The sequence below is a fragment of the Lethenteron reissneri genome, unplaced genomic scaffold (genome assembly GCF_015708825.2).
Source record: "Lethenteron reissneri isolate LAM-NWPU_2019-01 unplaced genomic scaffold, ASM1570882v1 scaffold_1618, whole genome shotgun sequence".
NCBI classification, from domain to species: domain Eukaryota; kingdom Metazoa; phylum Chordata; class Hyperoartia; order Petromyzontiformes; family Petromyzontidae; genus Lethenteron; species Lethenteron reissneri.
The window spans coordinates 51,747-73,864 of NW_026891353.1; the positions used below are offsets into that span (position 1 = coordinate 51,747).

The 22,118-nt window shown below is 46.4% G+C and overlaps 3 protein-coding genes and 3 non-coding genes across 6 annotated transcripts; 3 read left to right on the forward strand and 3 right to left on the reverse strand.

The window, feature by feature from the left end:
* The first annotated feature begins 382 nt into the window (after positions 1-382).
* LOC133362785 (zinc finger protein 239-like) lies at positions 383-2,332 on the forward strand. The gene has a single exon (XM_061581734.1). The coding sequence runs from the start codon at positions 383-385 to the stop codon at positions 1,526-1,528; it is 1,146 nt and encodes a 381-aa protein (XP_061437718.1). The 3' UTR covers positions 1,529-2,332.
* A 3,195-nt stretch (positions 2,333-5,527) lies between these two features.
* LOC133362786 (zinc finger protein 664-like) lies at positions 5,528-9,569 on the forward strand. Its single transcript, XM_061581735.1, has 3 exons — positions 5,528-5,592; positions 7,125-7,685; positions 9,541-9,569. Exons 2-3 carry the CDS (start codon positions 7,364-7,366, stop codon positions 9,567-9,569), a joined length of 351 nt encoding a protein of 116 aa, XP_061437719.1. The 5' UTR covers positions 5,528-5,592; positions 7,125-7,363.
* Positions 9,570-11,839: 2,270 nt separating this feature from the next.
* Positions 11,840-11,911, reverse strand: TRNAQ-UUG (transfer RNA glutamine (anticodon UUG)). Its single transcript has one exon. It is a non-coding gene; the product is annotated as a tRNA-Gln (tRNA).
* Positions 11,912-12,413: 502 nt separating this feature from the next.
* TRNAQ-UUG (transfer RNA glutamine (anticodon UUG)) lies at positions 12,414-12,485 on the forward strand. The gene has a single exon. It is a non-coding gene; the product is annotated as a tRNA-Gln (tRNA).
* A 987-nt stretch (positions 12,486-13,472) lies between these two features.
* Positions 13,473-13,544, reverse strand: TRNAQ-CUG (transfer RNA glutamine (anticodon CUG)). The gene has a single exon. It is a non-coding gene; the product is annotated as a tRNA-Gln (tRNA).
* A 6,728-nt stretch (positions 13,545-20,272) lies between these two features.
* On the reverse strand, positions 20,273-21,025 carry LOC133362780 (BTB/POZ domain-containing protein KCTD6-like). Its single transcript, XM_061581731.1, has one exon. It carries the CDS (start codon positions 20,987-20,989, stop codon positions 20,273-20,275), a length of 717 nt encoding a protein of 238 aa, XP_061437715.1. The 5' UTR covers positions 20,990-21,025.
* Positions 21,026-22,118: the final 1,093 nt, after the last annotated feature.

Genomic DNA, 22,118 nt, shown 5'->3' on the forward strand with positions numbered 1-22,118 from the left:
ATCGAACCCACGACTTCCTGTATACCAGGCGAGGTAGTTAACATCTCACCACGGAGAGAGAGAGACACGCAAACTCCAAATATACAGCAGCAGGCGTCAGGGTCTGGATCGAACCCACGACTTTCTGTATACCAGGTGAGGTAGTTAACATCTCACCACGGAGATACGAGGGCTTCCAGGCATTTTTATGACCATTTGCCCTCTCATTGTGTGCAATAACAGCCTCTGTGATGAATTTGGGAAACTTTTTCACTACATCATGAATATATGAATAAGTATAGACGTGTAAGTCACGTGTGACTGTGTATATGCATTACTCTGTGTCTGACGTGTAGGTGGTGTGGATATAATTTTTTTCTGTCTGCAGCTGTCGCTTGGTCTGATGGAGCAAAGGCGCTCAGCACAGCTCAGTACGGCAAGGCAACAATGCGACCGGCGTGGATACAGCACGGAGCGGACTGGAAATTTGACACAGCACCAGAGAGCTCACGCAGGAGAGAAACCCTTCAAGTGCAGTGTGTGTGGGAAGGCATTTTCACGGTCATATTATCTTAAAAGACACCAGAGAGCACACACGGGAGAGAAACCCTTCAAGTGTAGTGTGTGTGGGGTGGCATTTTCACAGTCAAATAATCTTAAAAGACACCAGAGAACACACATAGGAGAGAAACCTTTCAAGTGTACTCTGTGCGGGAAGGCATTTGCACAGTCATCTTCTCTTAAAAAACACCAGAGAATACACACGGGAGAGAAACCCTTCAAGTGCATTGTGTGTGGGAAGGCACTTTCACGGTCATCTGTTCTTAAAAGACACCAGAGAACACACACAGGAGAGAAACCTTTCAAGTGTACTCTGTGCGGGAAGGCGTTTTCTTTTTTACATCATCTCGTAAGACACCAGAGAACACACACGGGAGAGAAACCCTTCAAGTGCAGTGTGTGTGGGAAGGCATTTGCACATTCATCTACTCTTGTAACACACCAAAGAACACACACGGGAGAGAAACCCTTCAAGTGCACTGTGTGTGGGAAGGCATTTTCACAGTCATCTTCTCTTATAAAACACCAGAGAACACACACGGGAGAGAAACCCTTCAAGTGCACTGTGTGTGGGAAGGCACTTTCACGGTCATCAGATCTTAAAAGACACCAGAGAACACACACGGGAGAGAAACCCTTCAAGTGCATTCTGTGCAGGAAGGCGTTTTCAGATTCTTCCAATCTTCAAGTACACCAGAGAAGACACAAGCATCAGAAGATCCACAAGGACTGGAGTGTGAAATCAGCTTGTGAAAGTCAAAGTGCTGCAATGAGCCCATCCCTCATCAAACAAGAACCGGAAGAAAATCCCAGCTTGGACACTTTTAAAGGTAACGAGGTGAAATATGAAGAGGTGAAGGTGGAATGTGAAGAAGTGATGGTGAAGAGTAAAGAAGTGAAGGTAAAGTGTGAAGATGAAGATTCAAGTCCAGAATGTGACCTTCACATGGATGGAGGCAACGTGAAGCAGGAGGAGAATTCTGACTGAGGCAGAGCGAGGCAACTCCCAGCAGTTTGTGGAAGTGGAGGTGTCGGTGGACTTCCTCCGAGACAATACAAAGTGAAATGGAGACCCGGTAAATGTGTAAGCCAGAGACGATGTCGCTCCAATAGATGCACCTTTGTCACAGGCCTTTAATGACAATAACGTGAAGTTGAACACTCGGTTCCTAGGTTCAGTCTGCAGGGTAAGGGTGGCCAGTCTTTGTGGACCTGTGTGTTGGGTAGATCTCTGAGAGCCAATAAGCTCCCAAGCATTCACGATGTTATAATTGCTTTTACATGGTGCTGACTTAATCCGCTCAGCAACTCGGAGTTTTGTATCGTACCTCGTCTCAAACATTCTAAGAGCACCCCAAGTAGCAGCTGCCCCTGTGTGGCACAAGGTGGTGGCCCTGCACCGGCCTGCGTGTGGACAAGAGCCTGTCAGTAGGGGGCGATGATCTGTCATCTCAGCTGTGTCGTTAGTAGGTAATGTTTAGAATTTGCTACATTTTTGACCCAGACGCCAACATGCAAAGGCCTACTCGTTTTGAATTGCACAATTATGTGTTTCACATCCACTGTTCAGTAGAGGGTGCATTCTTTAAATAGCTCCTTGTTAATAAGATGTTATCTAAACTAAATTGTTCAATTTTGGCAGAACGTAATCAACCAGGTAGGGTGTTGACTGTTGTGTTGGCTGACTCTTGTGTTGTGTTGCATTATATTTCTAAGTTCACTATGTTTTCTCATTCACTTGTTGTACCTGACGATGGTTGCTTGTGTTCCAATCGAAACGTCGTATTCTATTAAATTTCGTTCTACGAGACTTTACTGAAAGAACCAGAGAATAAGATGTCATCTGATGCAGTATATTTCACTGCAGTAATTAAATGTTGTGCATATGCCTGTCAATAATTTAGAATGAATACTTGTCTGATTGTGTGCGTACATGTAACGCACACTGTACGTACACAATGCACACACAGTGTACACAGTGCACCCACACTGTACACAGTGTGCGTGTGTGTGTGTACACTGTGTACACACACACGCTCACAGTGTACACACACTGTACACACACTGTGCACACAGTGTACACACGCAATGTGTACACACAGAGTGTACACACACACAGTGTACATAGTGTGTGTACACACACTGTGTACAGTGTGCGTGTGTACACACACAGTGTACACACGCACAGTGTACACACGCACAGTATACACACACAGTGTACACACGCACAGTGTACACACGCACAGTACACACACGCACAGTACACACACACACAGTGTACACACACACACACAGTGTACACACACACACTGTACACACACACACAGTGTACACACACACGCACAGTGTACACACAGTGTACACACACACTGCACACACACACAGTATACACACACAGTGTACACACACAGTGTACACACGCACAGTGTACACACACAGTGTACACACGCACAGTGTACACACGCACAGTACACACACACACAGTGTACACACACACAGTGTACACACACACACTGTACACACACACACTGTACACACACACGCACAGTGTACACACACACTGTGCACACACACACAGTATACACACACAGTGTACACACACAGTGTACACACACTCACTGTGTACACACACAATAATGTCCACGTTGTAGTTGCTCAGCTCACACACCCAAGGGGTCTCTGTTCAAGAGATGGAGCAATGGAAATTTAATCTAAAAACTTAAACTCCAATCCAGCTCTGTGACGTCACACTCCACCACGCCCTTGTGGTGCGTGACGTCACCTCCGCGATGGTCACTGCTGAATCTGTGGGAGGGGAGTGTCTTGTATCCCGGAAGTGACGTCATGTCACTTTCTGCTGCCGCGTGACGTCACGAGGTAACAGGAAGCTGCCCGCTCCACGCTTTATCTGAAATCTGAGGTGATAAATTCTCGTGGTGGTTTGTGGTTGTTTACCAAGGTAGAGCCTCTCGTAGGGATGTCAATTGAGTAGCATTGGAATCGATATCCAGGTTGGAACATCACAAGGCGCGGCCTGGCCACGCGGGGCCTTGCCTCCTGCCCTCGCCTGAGTTAGTTTAAATTAATGTGTCTTCACGCGGCTCGCCACTTTGTAACTCTGTTTTATTGTTACAGTGAGGGGACAAGTATTTGATCTAAATTTAGATTTAAAGCTTCTTTCGTGACTGCAGGGATTCAATTTCTTGGTTCTTTCGGTAAAGTCGTCACGTAGAAGGGAAGTAATAATATAATAAAAAATAAAACATAAAAATAATTATATTACTATTATATTATTTCATTGTTTTATTTTTGTTGTTTTATTACTTACCTTCTACGTGACTTTACCGAAAGAACCAAGAAAAAGTATTTGATCCCCTGCTGATTGTGTACGTTTGCCCACTGACAATGAAATGATGAGTCTATAATTTTAATGGTAGGTTTATTTGAACAGTGAGAGACAGAACAACAACAACAAAATCCAGAAAAACGCGTCAAAATGTTATAAATTGATTTACATTTTAATGAGGGAAATAAGTATTTGACCCCCTCAGCAAAACATGACTTAGTACTTGGTGGCAAAACCCTTGTTGGCAATCACAGAGGTCAGACGTTTCTTTATGTTGGCCACCAGGTTTGCACACATCTCGGGAGGGATTTTGTCCCACCACTCCTCTTTGCAGATCTTCTCCAAGTCATTAAGGTTTCGAGGCTGACGTTTGGCAACTCGAACCTTCAGCTCCCTCCACAGATTTTCTATGGGATTAAGGTCTGGAGACTGGCTAGGCCACTCCAGGACCTTAATGTGCTTATTCTTGAGCTGCTCCTTTGTTGCCTTGGGCTGTGTTTTTTTGGTCATTATCATGCTGGAATACCCCTTCCACGACCCATTTTCAATGCCCTGGCTGAGGGAAGGAGGTTCTCACCCAAGATTTGACGGGACATGGCCCCGTCCATTGTCCCTTTGATGCGGTGAAGTTGTCCTGTCCCCTTAGCAGAAAAACACCCCCAAAACATAATGTTTCCACCTCCATATTTGACGGTGGGGATGGTGTTCTTGGGGTCATAGGCAGCATTCCTCCTCCAAACACGGCGAGTTGAGTTGATGCCAAAGAGCTCCATTTTGGTCTAATCTGACAACAACACTTTCACCCAGTTGTCCTTTGAATCATTCAGATGTTCATTGGCAAACTTCAGACGGGCATGTATATGTGCTTTCTTGAGCAGGGGGACCTTGCGGGCGCTGCAGGATTTCAGTCCTTCACGGCGTAGTGTGTTACCAACTGTTTTCTTGGTGACTATGGTCCCAGCTGCCTTGAGATCATTGACAAGATCCTCCCGTGTAGTTCTGGGCTGATTCCTCACTGTTCTCATGATCATTGCAACTCCACGAGGTGAGATCTTGCATGGAACCCCAGGCCGAGGGAGATTGACAGTTCTTGTGTGTTTCTTCCATTTACGAATAATCGCACCAACTGTTGTCACCTTCTCACCAAGCTGCTTGGTGAGGGTCTTGTAGCCCATTCCAGCCTTGTGCAGGTCTACAATCTTGTCCCTGACATCCTTGGAGAGCTCTTTGGTCTTAGCCATGGTGGAGAGTTTGGAATCTGATTGATTGCTTCTGTGAACAGGTGTCTTTTATACAGGTAACAAGCTAAGATTAGGAGCACTCCCTTTAAGAGTGTGCTCCTAATCTCAACTCGTTACCTGTATAAAAGACACCTGGGAGCCAGAAATCTTTCTGATTGAGAGGGGGTCAAATACTCATTTCCGCCATTAAAATGCAAATCAATTTATAACATTTTTGACGTGCGTTTTTCTGGATTTTTTTGTTATTCTGTCTCTCACTGTTCAAATAAACATACCATTAAAATTATAGACTGATCATTTCTTTGTCAGTGGGCAAACGTACAAAATCAGCAGGGGATCAAATACTTTTTTCCCTCACTGTAAATATTCATGCAGTTTCTATTTTTCATTTTTTGTTACCAGGCCAAGCCGGCTTGAGCTGCTCTACCGCTCTTGTTCTCAGAAGCTACCTGCCCACAACGCAAGGTGAGGCTTTGTGAACTTGCGTGTGAATGTGTTGACTTAAAACTTTCGTGACTGCAGGAATTCATATTCTTGGTTCTTTCGGTAAAGTCACTTAGACAGAAAATGTAATAAAAATAACATGATGAAATAAAAATTATTAAATTGTAAATAAAGAAAAAAAACACGACGTTTCGATCGCAACACAAGTGGTCTTTATTTTATTTAATTTTATTATCTATTATTGATATTTTCTACCTCCGTAACTTTACCGAAAGAACCAAGAATACGTGTGGAAATGTGTATCGGTCAAAGACGCTAAACTCGTGCTGATGTTGACTCTAAATGTGGAGGGCAAACCCGGGAGATCCGGAGGAAAATCCACGCGACCACGGAGAGAGAGACACGCAAACTCCAAATATACAGCAGCAGCAGGCGCCAAGGCCGGGATCGAACCCACGACTTCCTGCATACCAGGTGAGGTAGTTAACATCTCACCACGGAGAGAGAGAGACACACAAACTCCAGTTAGCCTCGGCTATGTTGATTGATCCTCAATTAATTACTTGGTGGAGTGAGGAATCATTTATTCTGAGCAGATGAAGGTGGCCAGGCATGGTTCTGGTCAAACCACTACTTGTTTACCCGTGACAGTGTAAAGTTTGTGTTCGCAGTAAAGTCGATTAACTCTGTTGAACACTGAGGTTATATCAAAACAATAGTTTATTTTTGTTTCCCTCTGGAAGCACATGCAGCTGAATTCGGATCAGTTCATCCCAGCATTCAAGGACATCTAAGTTGTGATTGAACGTTAATTTATGCATTTCTGCATAGCACAAATAGAATTGTTTTCAACACCCTTTGCAATGTCAGCTGAATTTAGCTTTTATACATATTCCTTTTGTAGCCAGACAGCCGAAATTGTGTGCTCGGAGTTTTGGGTTAACATTCATTTTTAAGATACGAGGGCTCCCAGGCATATTTATGACCACTTGCCCTCTCATTGTGTGCCATCACAGCCCGTGTGATGAATTTGAGAAACGTTTTTACTACATCATGAATATATGAATAAGTATAGACGTGTAAGTCAAGTGTGACTGTACGTATGCGTTCTTCTGTGCCTCGATACCGGAGTGGATATATTCTTAGGTTTTTTTCGGTAAAGTCACGTAGGTAAAAAATGTAAATTAATAAAAGTAAAATAAAACAAATAAAAAATTCACGACGTTTCGGAAGCAACACAAGCCTCCGTCTTCAGGTGGAAACGTCACAGCCACGACAGCTGTATTTTTTTTTGTATTTCTTTTTTTACTTGATACAGCTGTCGTGGCTGTGACGGTTCCACCTGAAGACGGAGGCTTGTGTTGCTTCCGAAACGTCGTGAATTTTTTAATTTGTTTATTTTTACTTTAATTTAAATTTTTTACCTACGTGACTTTACCGAAAAAACCTAAGAATATGAATCCTTGCAGTCACGAAAGCTTCAAATCTAGAATGGTGTGGACATTCCTATTATCTGTCTGCAGCTGACGCTTCCTTCGACGCTTCCTCTGCAGAATTGGTCTAATGGAGCAAAGGCAGTCAGCACAGCTCGGTACGGCAAGGCAACAATGCGACCAGAGTGCATACAGCACGGATCGCACTGGAAATTTGACACAGCACCAGAGAACACACACAGGAGAGAAACCCTTCAAGTGCACTGTGTGTGGGAAGGCATTTCCACTGTCATCTGTTCTTAAAAAAACACCAGAGAACACACACGGGAGAGAAACCCTTCAAGTGCAGTGTGTGTAGCATGGCATTTTCACAGTCGTATCATCTTGAAAATCACAAGAGAACACACACAGGAGAGAAACCCTTCAGGTGCTTTCTGTGCGGGAAAACGTTTGCAAAGTCACAAACTCTTCAAAGACACCAGAGAACACACACGGGAGAGAAACCCTTCAAGTGCAGTGTGTGTGGGAAGGCATTTTCACAGTCACATAATATTGTAATACACCAGAGAACACACACTGGAGTGAAACCTTTCAGGTGCACGATTTGCGGGAAGGCGTTTGCACAAGCATCCGTTGTTCAGGCCCACCAGAGAACACACACAGGAGAGAAACCCTTCAAGTGCACTGTGTGTGGGAAGGCATTTTGTCAGTCATCTGCTCTTAAAAATCACCAGAGAACACACACGGGAGAGAAACCCTTCAGGTGCTTTCTTTGCGGTAAGGCGTTTACACGGTCAGAACATCTTCAAAGACACGAGAGAACGCACACGGGAGAGAAACACTTCAAGTGCAGTGTGTGTGGGAAAGCGTTTGTGGATTCATCTACTCTTGTAAGACACCAGAGAACACACACAGGAGAGAAACCCTTCAGGTGCACTTGGCGGGAAGGCGTTTGCACGGTCATCAAATCTTCAAGTACACCAGAGAACACACAAGCATCAGAAGATCTGCAAGGAGTGGAGTCTGAAATCAGCTTGTGAAAGTCAAAGTGCCGCAATGAGCCCATCCCTCATCAAACAATAACTGGAGGAAAATCCCAGCTTGGACACTTAAAGGTATCGAGGTGAAATGTGAAGAGGTGATGGTGAAGAGCAAAGAAGTGATGGTGAAGAGTGAAGAAGTGATGGTAAAATGTGAAGATGAAGATTATACTGCAAAATGGGACCTTCACATTGATGGAGGCAACGTGAAGCAGGAGGGGAATTCTGACTGTGAGGCAGAGTGAGGCAACTCCCAGCAGTTTGTGGAGGTGGAGGTGTGGATGAACTTCTTAGAAAACACAAAGTCAAAGGGAGACCCGGTAGATGTGTCAGCTTGAGACGTCGCTCCAATAGATGCTCCTTTGTCACGGGCCTTTAATGAAAATAATGTGAAGTTGAACACTCAGTTCCTGGGTTCAACCTGCAGAGTAAGAGTGAGCGGCCAGTCTTTGTGTTCCCTGTGGGTTGGGTAGATCCCTGTGTTACGATCTAAACTTCCTGATCTACTATTATTTTTGCTACTGACATGACTTTACTGAAAGAACCAAAGAGTGTGTGAACAAGAGCCTGTCAGTAGGGGGCGATGATGTTTAATCTCAGTTGTGTAATTTGTCGGTAATGTTGAGAATTTGCTACATTTTGACTCGAGACGCAAGCATGCAATGGCCTACTCGTTTTGAATGACACAATAGTATGTTTTACATCCACTGTTAAGCAGACGGTGCATAATTATTTGAAATAGCTTAACCTGGTGCAGTATATTTCACTGCAGTAATTACATTTTGTTAAAATGGAAAATGTCTGTCAATAATTTAGAATGAACACTGATTTTGTGTACATGCAACATTTTATTTATAAGGGTCAAACATTGAATAAGTGATGTTAGGACAAAGTTTGTGTTTTTGGAAGTAACCTGTACAGATCACTCAGGTGAGACCCGTTGTTCTTGTGATACAGGTCAAAGGGTAGTATCCACACATGCCCGTTTGCTTTTAAATAAATGTGTGCATCTTTTGATTGAAAGCTTTCGTGACTGCAGTGAACTATTTGTCTTTTGTCAACGTGACATAATCCTGTGTTAGGATCTTGAGAGATGACGATAGCTGGGGAGGCTTTCATTCAGCCGTAGATCAATCACGGCTGACAATGGTCATTCCAATTACGAGACTTTACCCGGTGTAAGAGGCCGCAGTATACCCAAATGCCGTAGTATACCCACAGGCCGTAGTATACCCACAGGTGTAGTATACCCGGGGTCTAAACGGCCTAGGCTAGATTATAGCCGGGTATATTATGGCCTAGGCCAAATGATGCCCCTCTAGGCCAAATCATACCCCCGTGATAGTAATGGCGTTGAGCGATATACACGTGAATTACTAAATTTTTCCAACATTTTATTTTAAACTGTAAACACATCGACTTTGACTGCTTCAACCAGAAAAAAACTTTAATAATAACCCCTGAACCCTAAAAATGCTTCAATTGATCAAATTTAGATTCTTACTTCCACGCTTACGCGTTTTAGATATCGATTGCAGTTCGTTGTCGCCTGTTCTCTGTCTGGATAATTGCCTTTGAACTTTCACATGGGCAGAGTCTGGCCTGGAGCGGTATGGTCTGGCCCAGTCGAGTTTAAACCCCCGGGGGGTCTAGTTTAGCCTTGGAGACTTCATCCCCCCCCCCCCCCCCGGGTATACTCTGGACTGGGCCAAACTATACCCGGGTTTAATCGGGGCAGGGGTTATTTTAGCCTGTCGGGATGGAACTCAGCAGCAGGCGTCGCCATGGTCTGGATCGAACTTACGACCTCCTGCGCACCAGGCGAGGTAGTCAACATCTCCTAGCCACCGTGATGAGAGAAACACCGCAAACTCCAAGTATACAGCAGCAGGCATCGTCAGGGTCGTGATGGAACTCACGACCTCCTGTACACCTGGCGAGGTAGTTAACATCTCATAGCCACCGTGATGATGAGAGAGAGACACGCAAACTCCAAATATACAGCAGCAGGCATTGTCATGGTCTGGATCGAACCCACGACCTCCTGCGTACCTGGCGAGGTAGTCAACATCTCCGAGCCACCGTGATGATGATGAGAGAGACACCACAAACTCAAAATATACAGCAGCAGGCGTCAGGGTCGGGATGGAACTCACGACCTCCTGCGCACCAGGCGAGGTAGTCAACATCTCCTAGCCACCGTGGTGATGATGAAAGAGAGAGACACAGACCTGTAGATCAGCCGCGGTAGTCAACATCTCATAGCCACCTTGATGATGAGAAAGACACCACAAACTCCAAACATACAGCAGCAGGCGTAGCCATGGTCTGGATCGAACCCACGACCTCCTGCGCACCAGGCGAGGTAGTCAACATCTCATAGCCACCGTGATGATGATGAGAGAGAGAGACACAGACCTCCTGCGCACCAGGCGAGGTAGTCAACATCTCATAGCCACCGTGGGGCAGTCATGGCTAGAGTGGTGGAGGGGGCGTGTCACCCTCCGTGTCTGGGCGGTGCGTCCGAGACCGGCTCTGGTTTGGCCCCGGAACCGTCTCGTTCTGAGTCGGTCAAGTGGCGTTCTTCGTTCGATTCGGCCGTGTGAGCTCCCCGCTCGGGGCAACCTCCAGGCAGCTTGAGTGGCGCAAGGAAATACACAGGCAGGAACACAATGTTCCACACTGCCCACCAGGGATTATTTGTCTGTCTGTCTGTCTGTCGTGCATAAATAAATATATAATATAAACAGCTCTTTGATTGGTGGAGACCTACTGCCGGGTACGGAGAGGGGAGGGGCCTAAGGGAGGGGGGTCAGGGGAGGGGCCTGAGGATATGGGGGGGTGGTCTGGGGAGGGGCCTAAGGGAGGGGGGTCAGGGGAGGGGCCAATAGTGAAGGGGGCTGGCTGCCTGGCTACCTCAAGTCACGTGATCTTGTACACAGGTAGAGGAACAACAGGTTCCATACTTGCCCACCAGGGATTATTTGTCTGTCGTGCACGAATGCGCTGTCCAACCAAGTTCCTACCTGCCCACTCCGAAGGAACGTGTTTTTTAAACGATGCGAAATAACGGCACTCAACTGTTCATTTAACTACTTTCAAGTTTCCGGATGGGAAAGCGGAACAGCGCCGGCTCACCGCGGGGCTTGCGGCGTGGAACCAGCGACTCGTCGTCAACGTCAACTCCACGGCTCGCGAGCCAAACCCTTCGCAAGTCTAGCGTCCACACGGAGACAGACGGACGGGACAGACACACGGAAAAAAACACGTTCCTTCGCAGTGTGCAGGTCGGAACTTGGTTGGACAGCGCATTCGTGCACGACAGACAGACACATAATCCCTGGTGGGCAGTGTGGAACCTGCTGTTCCTCTACCTGTGTACAAGATCACGTGACTTGAGGCAGCCAGGCAGCCAGCCAGGCAGACAGCCCCCTTCACTATCGGCCCCTCCCCCTTGCTTAGGCCCCTCCCCTTACCCCCTCTCCCTTAGGCCCCTCCCCTTACCCCCTCTCCCTTAGGCCCCTCCCCTGACCCCCCCCTCCCTTAGGCACCTCCCCTGACACCCTCCTCCCTTAGGCCCCTCCCCTCTCCGTTCCGGCAGGAGGTCTCCACCAATCAAAGAGCTGTTTATATTATATATATATTTATGCACGACAGACAGACAAAAAATCCCTGGTGAGCAGTGTGGAACTTATTGTTCCTACCTATAAAACGAAAAAGCAGTTTAAATAATTACTAAGAACTGTTGATCCCAATTATTGAAACAACTACCAAAATAATTTTTTAATCATGACTTGGTTCCACCGAGATTTGAACTCAGATCGCAGGATTCAAAGTCCTGAGTGCTAACCATTACACCATGGAACCTTCACACAGAAAGCTTGTTACACAGTCAACACGAGAGTGGGTTCAATCAATTGTATTAAATCATTAAAACAATAATGCTGCTTCCAACTTTTTTTAAAGAATGAGTGGTTGCTGTTAAGAGATTATGAAGTTAGTAGGGCAAGTGTGCCGGTTATAATGGTTATTAGCACTCAGGACTCTAAATTCTGTGAACTATGTTCACGTCTCGTTTGTAACCCCGCCACGTTTAAAAAAACATGTAGTTTTGTCATTAAAATTACGAGATGTGAGTTTTAATTTGACTTCAGGATCTAAGGCAACCTGACTGTTGAGCCAAACGGGAGTGCTGTGCTCCCAAAATGACTTCACGTGACAACCACTAAATCTGCAATCACTCATCTGATTTCCAACATCGTGCTCAATTCCTAGAAGCCACGGTGACACCTGCCGATGTCCCCTCTGTCATTTGTCTCGATTTATCTTCATTTTTTCTCACGTGTGTAATGAGCCTGTATCATCAGTTGGTTCCATGGTGTAATGGTTAGCACTCAGGACTTTGAATCCTGCGATCCGAGTTCAAATCTCGGTGGAACCTGTGTTGTGCATTTTTTTAAGATTTGCTCCTAAATAAATTATTGGGGAGAGAAAAACGGGGTTAAACACGCACATTATTCACACATTTGGTAATGTTTTATGATAGTGTAAACGTATGAACAACAGGCAGTACATCCATAAATTAAATCTAAGTGTGCTAGCTCAGGTTTGAGTGCCCTAGAACACGTGCACCAGAGATGGAGTGATTAAATAAGCGTTGCTCCACAATCAATTGTTTCTTCACCCGATGTGAATTTGCGGCAATGTGCGGATATCTTCATCCAGCGGTGGTTAGATCGTTGCCGCAGGTTTTTCTTTTTTGCATCAATGAAGTGGTCTCAATAAAAATTTGAATCGATTAATCACTGACCAACAAGCAGAGCTTAAGCCCTCTAAGGAGTTAGTGCGGTAAAGACTTTTATTTGTCTGAAGGCCGTTTACGTGGAACTTTTCAGGGCGTTAAAGGCGAACTAGAAAACGGCGCCTGCTAAGGAATTGTGAACTGAGCTGTGGTGGGAGCTGTAGCATTGAAATCAGCTCTTGTAAGAGCAAGATGGGTTTCAAGAAAACTTACGAGATCCAAAGAAATGTAACTTGTCAAATAAGAACGAATACATTGATTGAACTCGACATACGGAGGATGTATTTATTGCAACACAAAAAGACACTTGGTTCCACCGACGTTTGAACTCAGAACACAGGGTTCAGAGTGCTGAGTGCTAACCATTACACCATTGAACCCATTACAGCTCAGTTCACAATTCCTTTACTCGACATGCGGAGACGTATTTATTGCAACAATAAAAGACAATTGGTTCCACCAGGGATTATTTGTCTGTCTGTCGTGCATAGCCCCTCCCAAACACGTACGCTCTCGGATGGGTTGAACCAAGTTCCTACCTGCCCACTCCGAAGGAACGCGTTAACTCAGAACTCAAGATTTTAATTGTAACAAAAGTAGAATTTAAATATTCGTAAAATTATGGGAAGGTCCCACCGAGGTTTGAATTCGGATCGCAGGATTCAGAGTCCTGAGTGCTAACCATTACACCATGGAACCAACTGATGAACTGGGCTCATTACACACGTGAGAATTGAGAAAAAGTTATGACAAATATAGCCCAATTACAGAGGGGCGATGGGTGAGGTGAAATCGTGGCATCTAGGAATTGAGCACGATGTGGGAATTCAGATCAGTGATTGTGTAGTGGCGGTACGCGCTGACAAAGGGGCGGCGTGTGTGTGAGCGCGCCGGGCGTGGCTACATCGAGTGTGGTGGTGTTGACGCGCGACCGACAGTGATGGATCACGGGGCGGCGCGGGGTGCGTGGTTGTGCGCGCTGACACAAGGTGGGAAATAGGATCGTGGGCAGCGCGCAGTGATTGGTCAACTGGGGTGGGTGCTCTCAGCGACGTCCGCATGGAGGACTATAAAGGGGGACACGCGGGAGCACTCGGAGAGTTGATAACCAGTTGAAGATCGAAGACGGAGTTGAAGAGGTAGGGCCCCGAGACCCCTAGTCCCACTGTCCTTGTAAGGGCCGGGACCCTGTGCGGCTCAGAGGCGAGACTGTGGGACCCGTGGTCTGACGTCCATGTGGGACGAGGCTGTGGGACCCAGAGTCGAGACGGACACCCCAGCCGGGTGGGTTCCGAGAAGCTACGGGGCGTAAGAGCCCGTGAGGGAGTAGCCAGGGGAACATCGTGGGTTAGGCTGCAGTTAGCCACCCGTGTAATATAAGTTGGTGTTAATAAAGAGTGTGCTACCCGTCAAGTCGTCTCCCGCCAAGTTACTACTTTACACATTCATTAGGCTCCGGATTATATCTATGCAGCTTGAGCATACAGCGCAACAATCGTCTACAAGACAGTTGTGAAAAGGTAAGAAAAGTTCGTACGTTATTTTAGGTTCCCATATTAATGTTGCATGAAATAATACGATCGGGCCTCCACTTGGTTACAGAACACAGACTAGAATAATGCACAGGATGGCTAAGAAATGTACATGACTCCACTCATTCCAATTGCGAGCCTGGGCATTCCTCCATAAGCTTGGATCCAAATGTAATGGCCGAAATTAGAAAACGCTCACCCCAAGCAAAGGTGCAGCAGCCAAACGGACTTCCAGGCAGTTGACCGAAGCATCCTAATGGTGTAGAGGGGCCTCCAGGATGATTGGTCGGGAGGAAAAGTTTGAAGGGATGGGATAAAAGGTTCAAACGGGAAGCAGAGTTGAACCAGGAGGCGACGGAAAGAACCAGAGGTCGCAAACGGGTTTTGATTCCTTACCCGTTCCCGTACCCAGCCGCACCAGGGTCGCAAACAGGTACCCGTACCCGGCCGGGTACGGGTAGGGTACGGGTATCGGGTACCTGATTGCGACCTCTGGGATGAAGCCATGTTGCAGGCGTGGGTGGGTTGATTCTAGGAACTTGAATTGTGAGGAAGAGACAAGACGTTGGGAAATGAGTGACAAACGGTGACTCACCAGTGACTCACGGCCTACCCGTACCCGTACCAGAGGTCGCAAACGGGTTATGATTCCTTACCCGTACCCGTACCCGTACCTGGCCGCACCAGGGTCGCAAATGGGTACCCGTACCCGGCCGGGTACGGGTAGCCAGGTATCGGGTAGGGTACGGGTATCCGGTTGCGACCTCTGGTAAGAACCGTTTAGGAAGAAGGACGGGAATTGGCTGGGGTAAAAAAAAAGTGAGAGAAAGTTCGAGAAGGAGGGCTCGAGAAGGACAAAAGGGGAGAGCATGGGGAGAGGGGACGTTCTAGGGAAGGGAAGAGCTTCAAGAGCAGGAGCAAGCCGGGCCTGGGGTGGTTGTTGTGTATCAACAATAAAGAGACTCCCAGTACGCAGTCATCGTTGTACAAACATCAACTGAAAGTGATGGTCAGCGCTGTCACCTCAAATCGTCTCCATAGCTGCAGCTCACTCCCAGCACTCTTCAGATGTGCAAGCTGCACCGTGCGTGTCGGTCAGCATGCGGCTCAGGTGGCTGACGGATGGGTTGAGGACGGACCGGCATGTCGTGGCCTCCCTGGCGTTCGCCGAGCGGGCTGAAAAAGCGCGGGGCAGCGCGAACCATCCAAGTCAAGCAGATCGCCGTTATGCAGAAAATCTCACGACGAATTGACTTCGCGGCATTCCCTTGTCAGCGTCACCACGTGCACCGCGTGCTTTAGAGCCAGTGCCACCATTAGAGTAGCCGAACACCCGCGCTCAAGCACACTCGTAACACACAAACAGGACCCCGGCTATGATTTCAGGTCAAGCAACGCGATAGTGCATGGCACGTGCATTCCACATGCCCCACTTAGAAGCTCTGTCACATTTTGTGACATAGCACATGCATAAGGCCAACTGTGCCAATCAGCTGCCTCATTACTTATAACGATCATCATCCAAATGAATGAAAGCCACAGCTGAGCGAGGAGTCTCACGATTCCTACCTTAGAATCAGGAATACGATGCCTCGGAGGAATTCTAGAATCATGGGCAGGACACAGGTTACGTTGAGCATGGCGTGGAGTCGTTCACGATGCACGCTGCCTGTTTAGCTCAAGTACATTCTACGTGAACCGGCAGTGTACACAATTTAGTTATTCACTTGTTCATTTATGTGTTCCACTGGGTATGATATATATTCAATGTCTCGATTCAAACTGTATGCGATATAGATTTAAAAAATTATGTTACGAGGAATTACATACTTGCTATGAATATGTTGAAACCCTGGATACACTCGGAAGCGAGATGTTCCATTTCAACGGATATAAAAAATTAAATGTCAATTAATATTAAATTCATCTTGATTTGAAGCTTTCGTGACTGCAAGGGTTCATACTCTTTGTCATTTATTTTATTTTACTGATTGTTTTACCTACGTGACTTTATCCAAAAAAAGCAAAGAGGAATTCATGTTTAATTAATATGCAGGGTGCTTCAAATAAATGTTTACATGTATATAATACTATCGCTTTTAATGGAAAAAGAACGGAAAATAATACACTGTTACATGATAACAAATGTAATGTTAATAGCTTCAAAACGTCAAAGAGTCTCCAATTGTTCGCCATCATTGTCAACACGTGCCTGGAATCTTCTCCAGGTGGTCTCCAAAGCCCGGAGGCACATTTCTTGTGGTATTGTTGCAAATTCTCCGAGGTGTTCACATTTGTTTGAAGCACCCTGCAGTAATGTATATGTGTAGAGGAGTAAAATGGGGACGTGACGTCATGGTGTGCCGTTCAGTGCGATGACGTCACGTCTCCCGGGGTACTTAAGGGATACCCCGTGACGTAAGCGGGGTCACTGTGGGAACGGGTAGAGTAAGCAGGGTGAAGAGGGAACCAGGGGTAGAGAGAGGGATCGAGTGGTGAGTCTGGGGAGAAGCCGGTGGTAGCCGTAGAGGTGCTTCTCTCTCCAGTCGGTGGAGTCGGCAAGAGTCCACGATCCGACACGAGAGAGAGAGACCGGAGCGAGCCGGCAGGGACCCGGACTCAGAGTAGGACCCCCCTAGCCCCTGGGAGTGGTGTACCCTGCTGTGTAATATTGATAAGCTCTAATACACCCTGGGAGTTGTGTACCCTGCTGTGTAGTATTGATAAGCTCCAATAAACCCTGGGAGTTGTGTACCCTGCTGTGTAATATTGTAACAGCTTTAATAAACCCTGGCGAAGCCCTTAACTTATCTCCGTCTACGAGTACGTCCGTCGGAACTTCTCTACATATGTACAGACAATTATTCATCTGTTTTGTAGAGAGCAGCAGGGTGGGGCATTGTAACACATCCCCGTCAACCCATGAGGTTCACCCGTATTCTTGTGCAGGGAAATTGAGTTCTCAGGTCCAGACGGTGTACAGCCGTTTCAACACGGGCAAACAAGTAGTCCATTAGTTCGTGGTTTCTCTCTTGTGATGGAACTTTGTAGGATGAACGTTGAGATGTATAAGGGCACGGGGTGACCAGTAAGGTCTGAATTGGTATGTAATAAGGTAGCCACTGCGCCCAGTGCGCCTTTTGGCGTCATCTGGTCCAACCCATGTGAGAGACTAGGCTCTAAGGAAAGCTGTCTCGGGTGTGGACCAATCAACTTCAAGGACAGTGCATACATTATCAGAGTTGTGTTTTTTGTTTGCATTATGACTGCAGGTATTGTGGTCTATGCAAACATGACTCCTTGTAAAAAGGTGTCAGTTTTGTTTCCAGATAGAAGGGTAAAGAACCAATTATCAAGATAGCCACTGATAAAGGGTTGACAGGTGTGCACCTGTAGTGTGTATTTATGCAGTTGTCTCACTCATTAAAGGTGTCTTGTTACAGGAATGAGGCATGTAAATGGTAGGAGGTGGATATTTGTCGACTTATTTGGGCTGTCTTTACGATGATCCTCCCCCATGCTGCACACACACACGTCCCAACCCTCCCCTAACAGGCTCTCAAGTGTTCTCAGAGCACCGTTTAAATCAAATCAATAATTTCCTTCTGAAATAAGTAATATTTTTAAAAACTTTTTCTAAAACACGCTTTAATGAAATGTACGGTACTAGTAATGGCAGAACTCCACGGCTCCAGGAAGTGGCTCTGAAGCTTGCCATAACTAAAGGGTCAACGTCAGTTGAGCGTGGACAATTAGAGCCAAGACGAAACGTAACATATAAAAAATAATGTTTTAAAATACAGTATGTATTTTTTATGATAGAATATAGTATTGTCATCAGTATGACATAAGTATACCAAGTGTGTAGTCGATACCACATTGGGAAGCGGGTTAAAATTGAGTTACAAGATTTGAGGATACTGTAGAACGACAACAGAGCGAGTTACATAAAAGCGTGTAATAAACGGAGGATGTTCGATTTGATATCATGTCTATTTAAAGACTCAACTCAATTATTAATATTCTTGCTTCTTTCGGTAAAGTCACGTAGAAGGGAAATAATAAAATAATAAAAATAAAAGATAAGAATATTATTTATTATTTATTAATAATTATAATAATTATTAAAAATTATTACAAATTACTTTTTTATTATTTCCCTTCTTCGTGACTTTACCGAAAGAACCAAGCAGATGAATCCCTGCAGTCACGAAAGCTTTCCATCGAAGTATTGTCCAAGTAGATTTTTTATTGAAAAACAGCAATTATGAAAATAAGATGTTTGCCTGCATTTCCTGATCACGCAGTTATATACAATACAAGTTCAGAATTAATAAGGGCGGCCACTAAATTCAAATAAGGAACCTCTGCCGATGAAGGACAACATGGCAAACAAGGGGAGGGTGTGGCCAGTACCATGCCTGGCCGCCTTTGTCTCCCTCGTGCTCACCTTTACACACTACACCAAGTACCGAGACCATCACCTGTTAAGATAATCAGCACGGATATTAACCGTGGATTGGAATCGAACCCATGTTGCTGGGTTGATAGCGCGATGCACTAACCACTACGCCACCGCTCAGTATACCAAATATCCCCTGTAGAACCTCGGGGCCGTCCATAAATGACGTCACGCGATTTTGGCCGATTTTTGACCCCCCCTCCCCTCGTCACTCGGGGTCACAAAAAGTCAGACCCCCCCCCTCAAATATGACGCCACAAAACTCTGCTCCGCCCCACCCCCCAAAAAAAGAAAACCCTGCTTCAAATCGCTTTAAACTATTATTGTCATTGCGGTGCGTATTTAATGTGGCGCTGCACTCTGATGTTGTAGGAGAAAACATTTATTACAAAGTCTATTTAATTAAGTAGAACGTGTCGTCTATATTTATTTAAAGTTGCGCATTTTGATTTGACGTCACATTTCTCAAACCCCCCCCCCCCCGTCACACATCGTCACAAATGTCTGACCCCCCCCCCCAGGTGCGTGACGTCATTTACAGACGGCCTCCTCCACAGGCTGCTGCGGCAAATGCTGTTAGCAGCACCAAGGGAGGCTGGGTTGCCAGCACCACCTTAGTCTCAATGGTGATGTTTACACACGATCCCAAGTTCTCATTTAAGGTTGAGTCGACCTTCGGAGAGGACCAGGGCTGCTTCAGATATTCTTCACTGGCTGGATAAGAGAATCTCACTCATCAAACATACACATACTACAGCAGTGTATGGCGTGGTGGTGCAGTTGTGTACTGCATTAACATAACGTGAATATTTCTTGATACCGGAGGAAACCATTATGATTCTGGCAGCATGGGTTCGATCCCGATTCTGTTGTGGGCCTTCCGGAGGTTGACTCGGCCTAATAAGAGCCCCTGGTGTAGCGTGTAAACATCACCACTGGGAAGGCACAGGGTGGCTGGGCGTGTTGCCGATTAATATCTAACCCCAGCATCCCAAAGCACCTTATATAACCTCTCATCCCAAATACACGAAACACACCACTTCGAATCCTCTTGTACCAGCTCTTCCTGCCCTATGCCAGTCTGATTATGCGCTCGCTGAAAATCGTGGGCTACGAGGCTACAACTGGATGTCACGAAATAAAGATCCCCCAATAGTCATACACCGCTGGGGTACGTGTTGTTAGCGGTCACAAGAGGGTCTAGTTATATCAGCCCATCGGGGCCTGCCATGAAAACCCGGCGTCCATGTTCATTGCTCAAGGACGAGACATTGTGCCCACGGGAAGGTGTTTTGGTAAAAAAGTAGGAGCGATGGGCGACGTGCAACGTTTATAATTTCACGGCATACGCTCACTGGTTCGAGTCCCGACATCTAAACTCACAGGAGGTGCAAAGGGGACAAGGTGGTGGAAAATGCACCAGGCCACGACGATCAATCGTCGGTCTTCCGCGCCAGGCGGCAAAAGCTCCAGTTGTGCTCGACTGTCTCCTCATTGGCACGCTCACTCATGTGGTGCACGCGGGAGCATCTCAGAGAAAACCCCTGGCGTGCAATGTACTCCCACAGGTGCACGCGCAGCGACACTTCTTGCGTAGAATCACACGGCCCAAACGTGAAAGACATTTGCGTGTCGCGCGTATCCATCATGTGCTTGTTCCAGCGCGTGAAGTTTCCAGCGATACTCTGGAGCAGTGCAAACACCTTGGTTGTGATGGTGAGCTGTGTAATGATCACCGTCACTGGGTTCGAGTACTTGCTTAGCTTGCGAGTGCTTGCCAGCTCCACTGTCTCCTCGTAAGTATCCAACGCGTAAAGGGGCTTTGGCTCATTGAGGCATTGAATGAGCGGCTCTATTTGATAAAAGTCAGCCTCCTCTCGTAGGAGAACAATCTCCTTGAAGTCCTGCGGGAGGGTGAGTTCTGAAGTGCGCAGGAAGTTGAGCACGTAGCGGAAGAGCGGCCCGTCGCGGTCGATGAAGTAGTGTCCCTGCGCGTCTCTCGCCGTTGGCAGGTCCCCGCTGAACATGGCGCCCAGCATGGAGTCCGAGTAGCGCGTGAGCGTGGCGCGCGACGTGCTGTAAAGGTGTCCGCCCACGTTCAGCGTCACAGGCTCCGACATTATTATGATGATGATGATGATGTCTCCCATGGCTCCTCATCTTCACCGCGAGATGCAGATGGGCACTGGGCTGGTTGGAAAAACAAAATGTATTTTAAGCATGAAAATCATCAGGCCCAAAGCAAATATTGGCAGGTACTTCATCATCATCACAATCCGTGAGCAGATAGCCCGTAGGTGTCCTCCACTGAGCATTTCGTAATTTGTTTCCACTTTCCTCTATCTTGTGCCAATATGCTTAAGTAGTGCCACATCTTTTTGGCACATAGCTATTTGAATAACACACCAATACAGTGAGCCATTTGCGTTTTGCTGGAATCTGATAAAAGTCATTTCTGCATTTCGTGGCATGAATTACTTTGAAAAAAGTGTTGGGTATTGCCGCACAATTACTGCTTGAACATTCACATCGCCACGCGAATCACGCCTTGTGGGACTTGAAATAAATGCTGCATTGGACACGCCATACCGCGCAAACCATACCAGTGTGCAGCCATCACAGACAAGATTCTCCATAGCCACACCTTGTTTGAAAGACAGGACGGAATCCAGTCTGGGATGCTTATTTCACAAAAATTACACAATGTGTGGTCATTTGTAATTCAACGTTGAAGACAATGTCTCGGCCAATACGTGAAAAGAGTCTGCAGTTTGTAAAATGTGGTTCCTTGAAACTTGTAGATTTGAAGCTTTCGTGACTGCAAGGATTCATACTCTTAGTTCTTTCGGTAAAAGTCACGTAGGTAAAAAATGAAATTAAATTAATAAAAAAATAATAAAATAAAAATCACGACGTTTCGGAGGCAACACAAGCTTCCGTATTCAGGTGGAACTGATACAGATTTTTGCTGTGACAGTTTCACCTGAAGACGGAAGCTTGTGTTGCCTCCGAAACGTGATTTCTTTTATTAATTTTAATTTCATTTTTTACCTACACGGTGACTTTACCGAAAGAACTGAGAGGTAAGGTTCCTTGAAACGCAACACAATCGTCGCGAGCGTTGCTCTGGAGAACGTACCAACCATTATCACGCAGCAGACACCACACACGGCCTTCCTTCCCACGGCGTGACCCCTTCACATCGTCAGCACGGTCTCCACGCGCAACAGCGCCCCGAACCAGCCACGCCGGTGCAACTTGTGCGGGCGCATCGGCGAT

Bases quoted from the DNA above. Each gene is read 5' to 3' on its own strand.
- LOC133362785 (XM_061581734.1), top strand. From the start codon at position 383: ATGGAGCAAAGGCGCTCAGCACAGCTCAGTACGGCAAGGCAACAATGC.
- LOC133362786 (XM_061581735.1), top strand. From the start codon at position 7,364: ATGGCATTTTCACAGTCGTATCATCTTGAAAATCACAAGAGAACACAC. The intron at 7,686-9,540 runs GCACTGTGTGTG...GATCAAATTTAG, and splicing joins AGGAGAGAAACCCTTCAAGT to ATTCTTACTTCCACGCTTAC.
- LOC133362780 (XM_061581731.1), bottom strand. From the start codon at position 20,989: ATGGGAGACATCATCATCATCATCATAATAATGTCGGAGCCTGTGACG.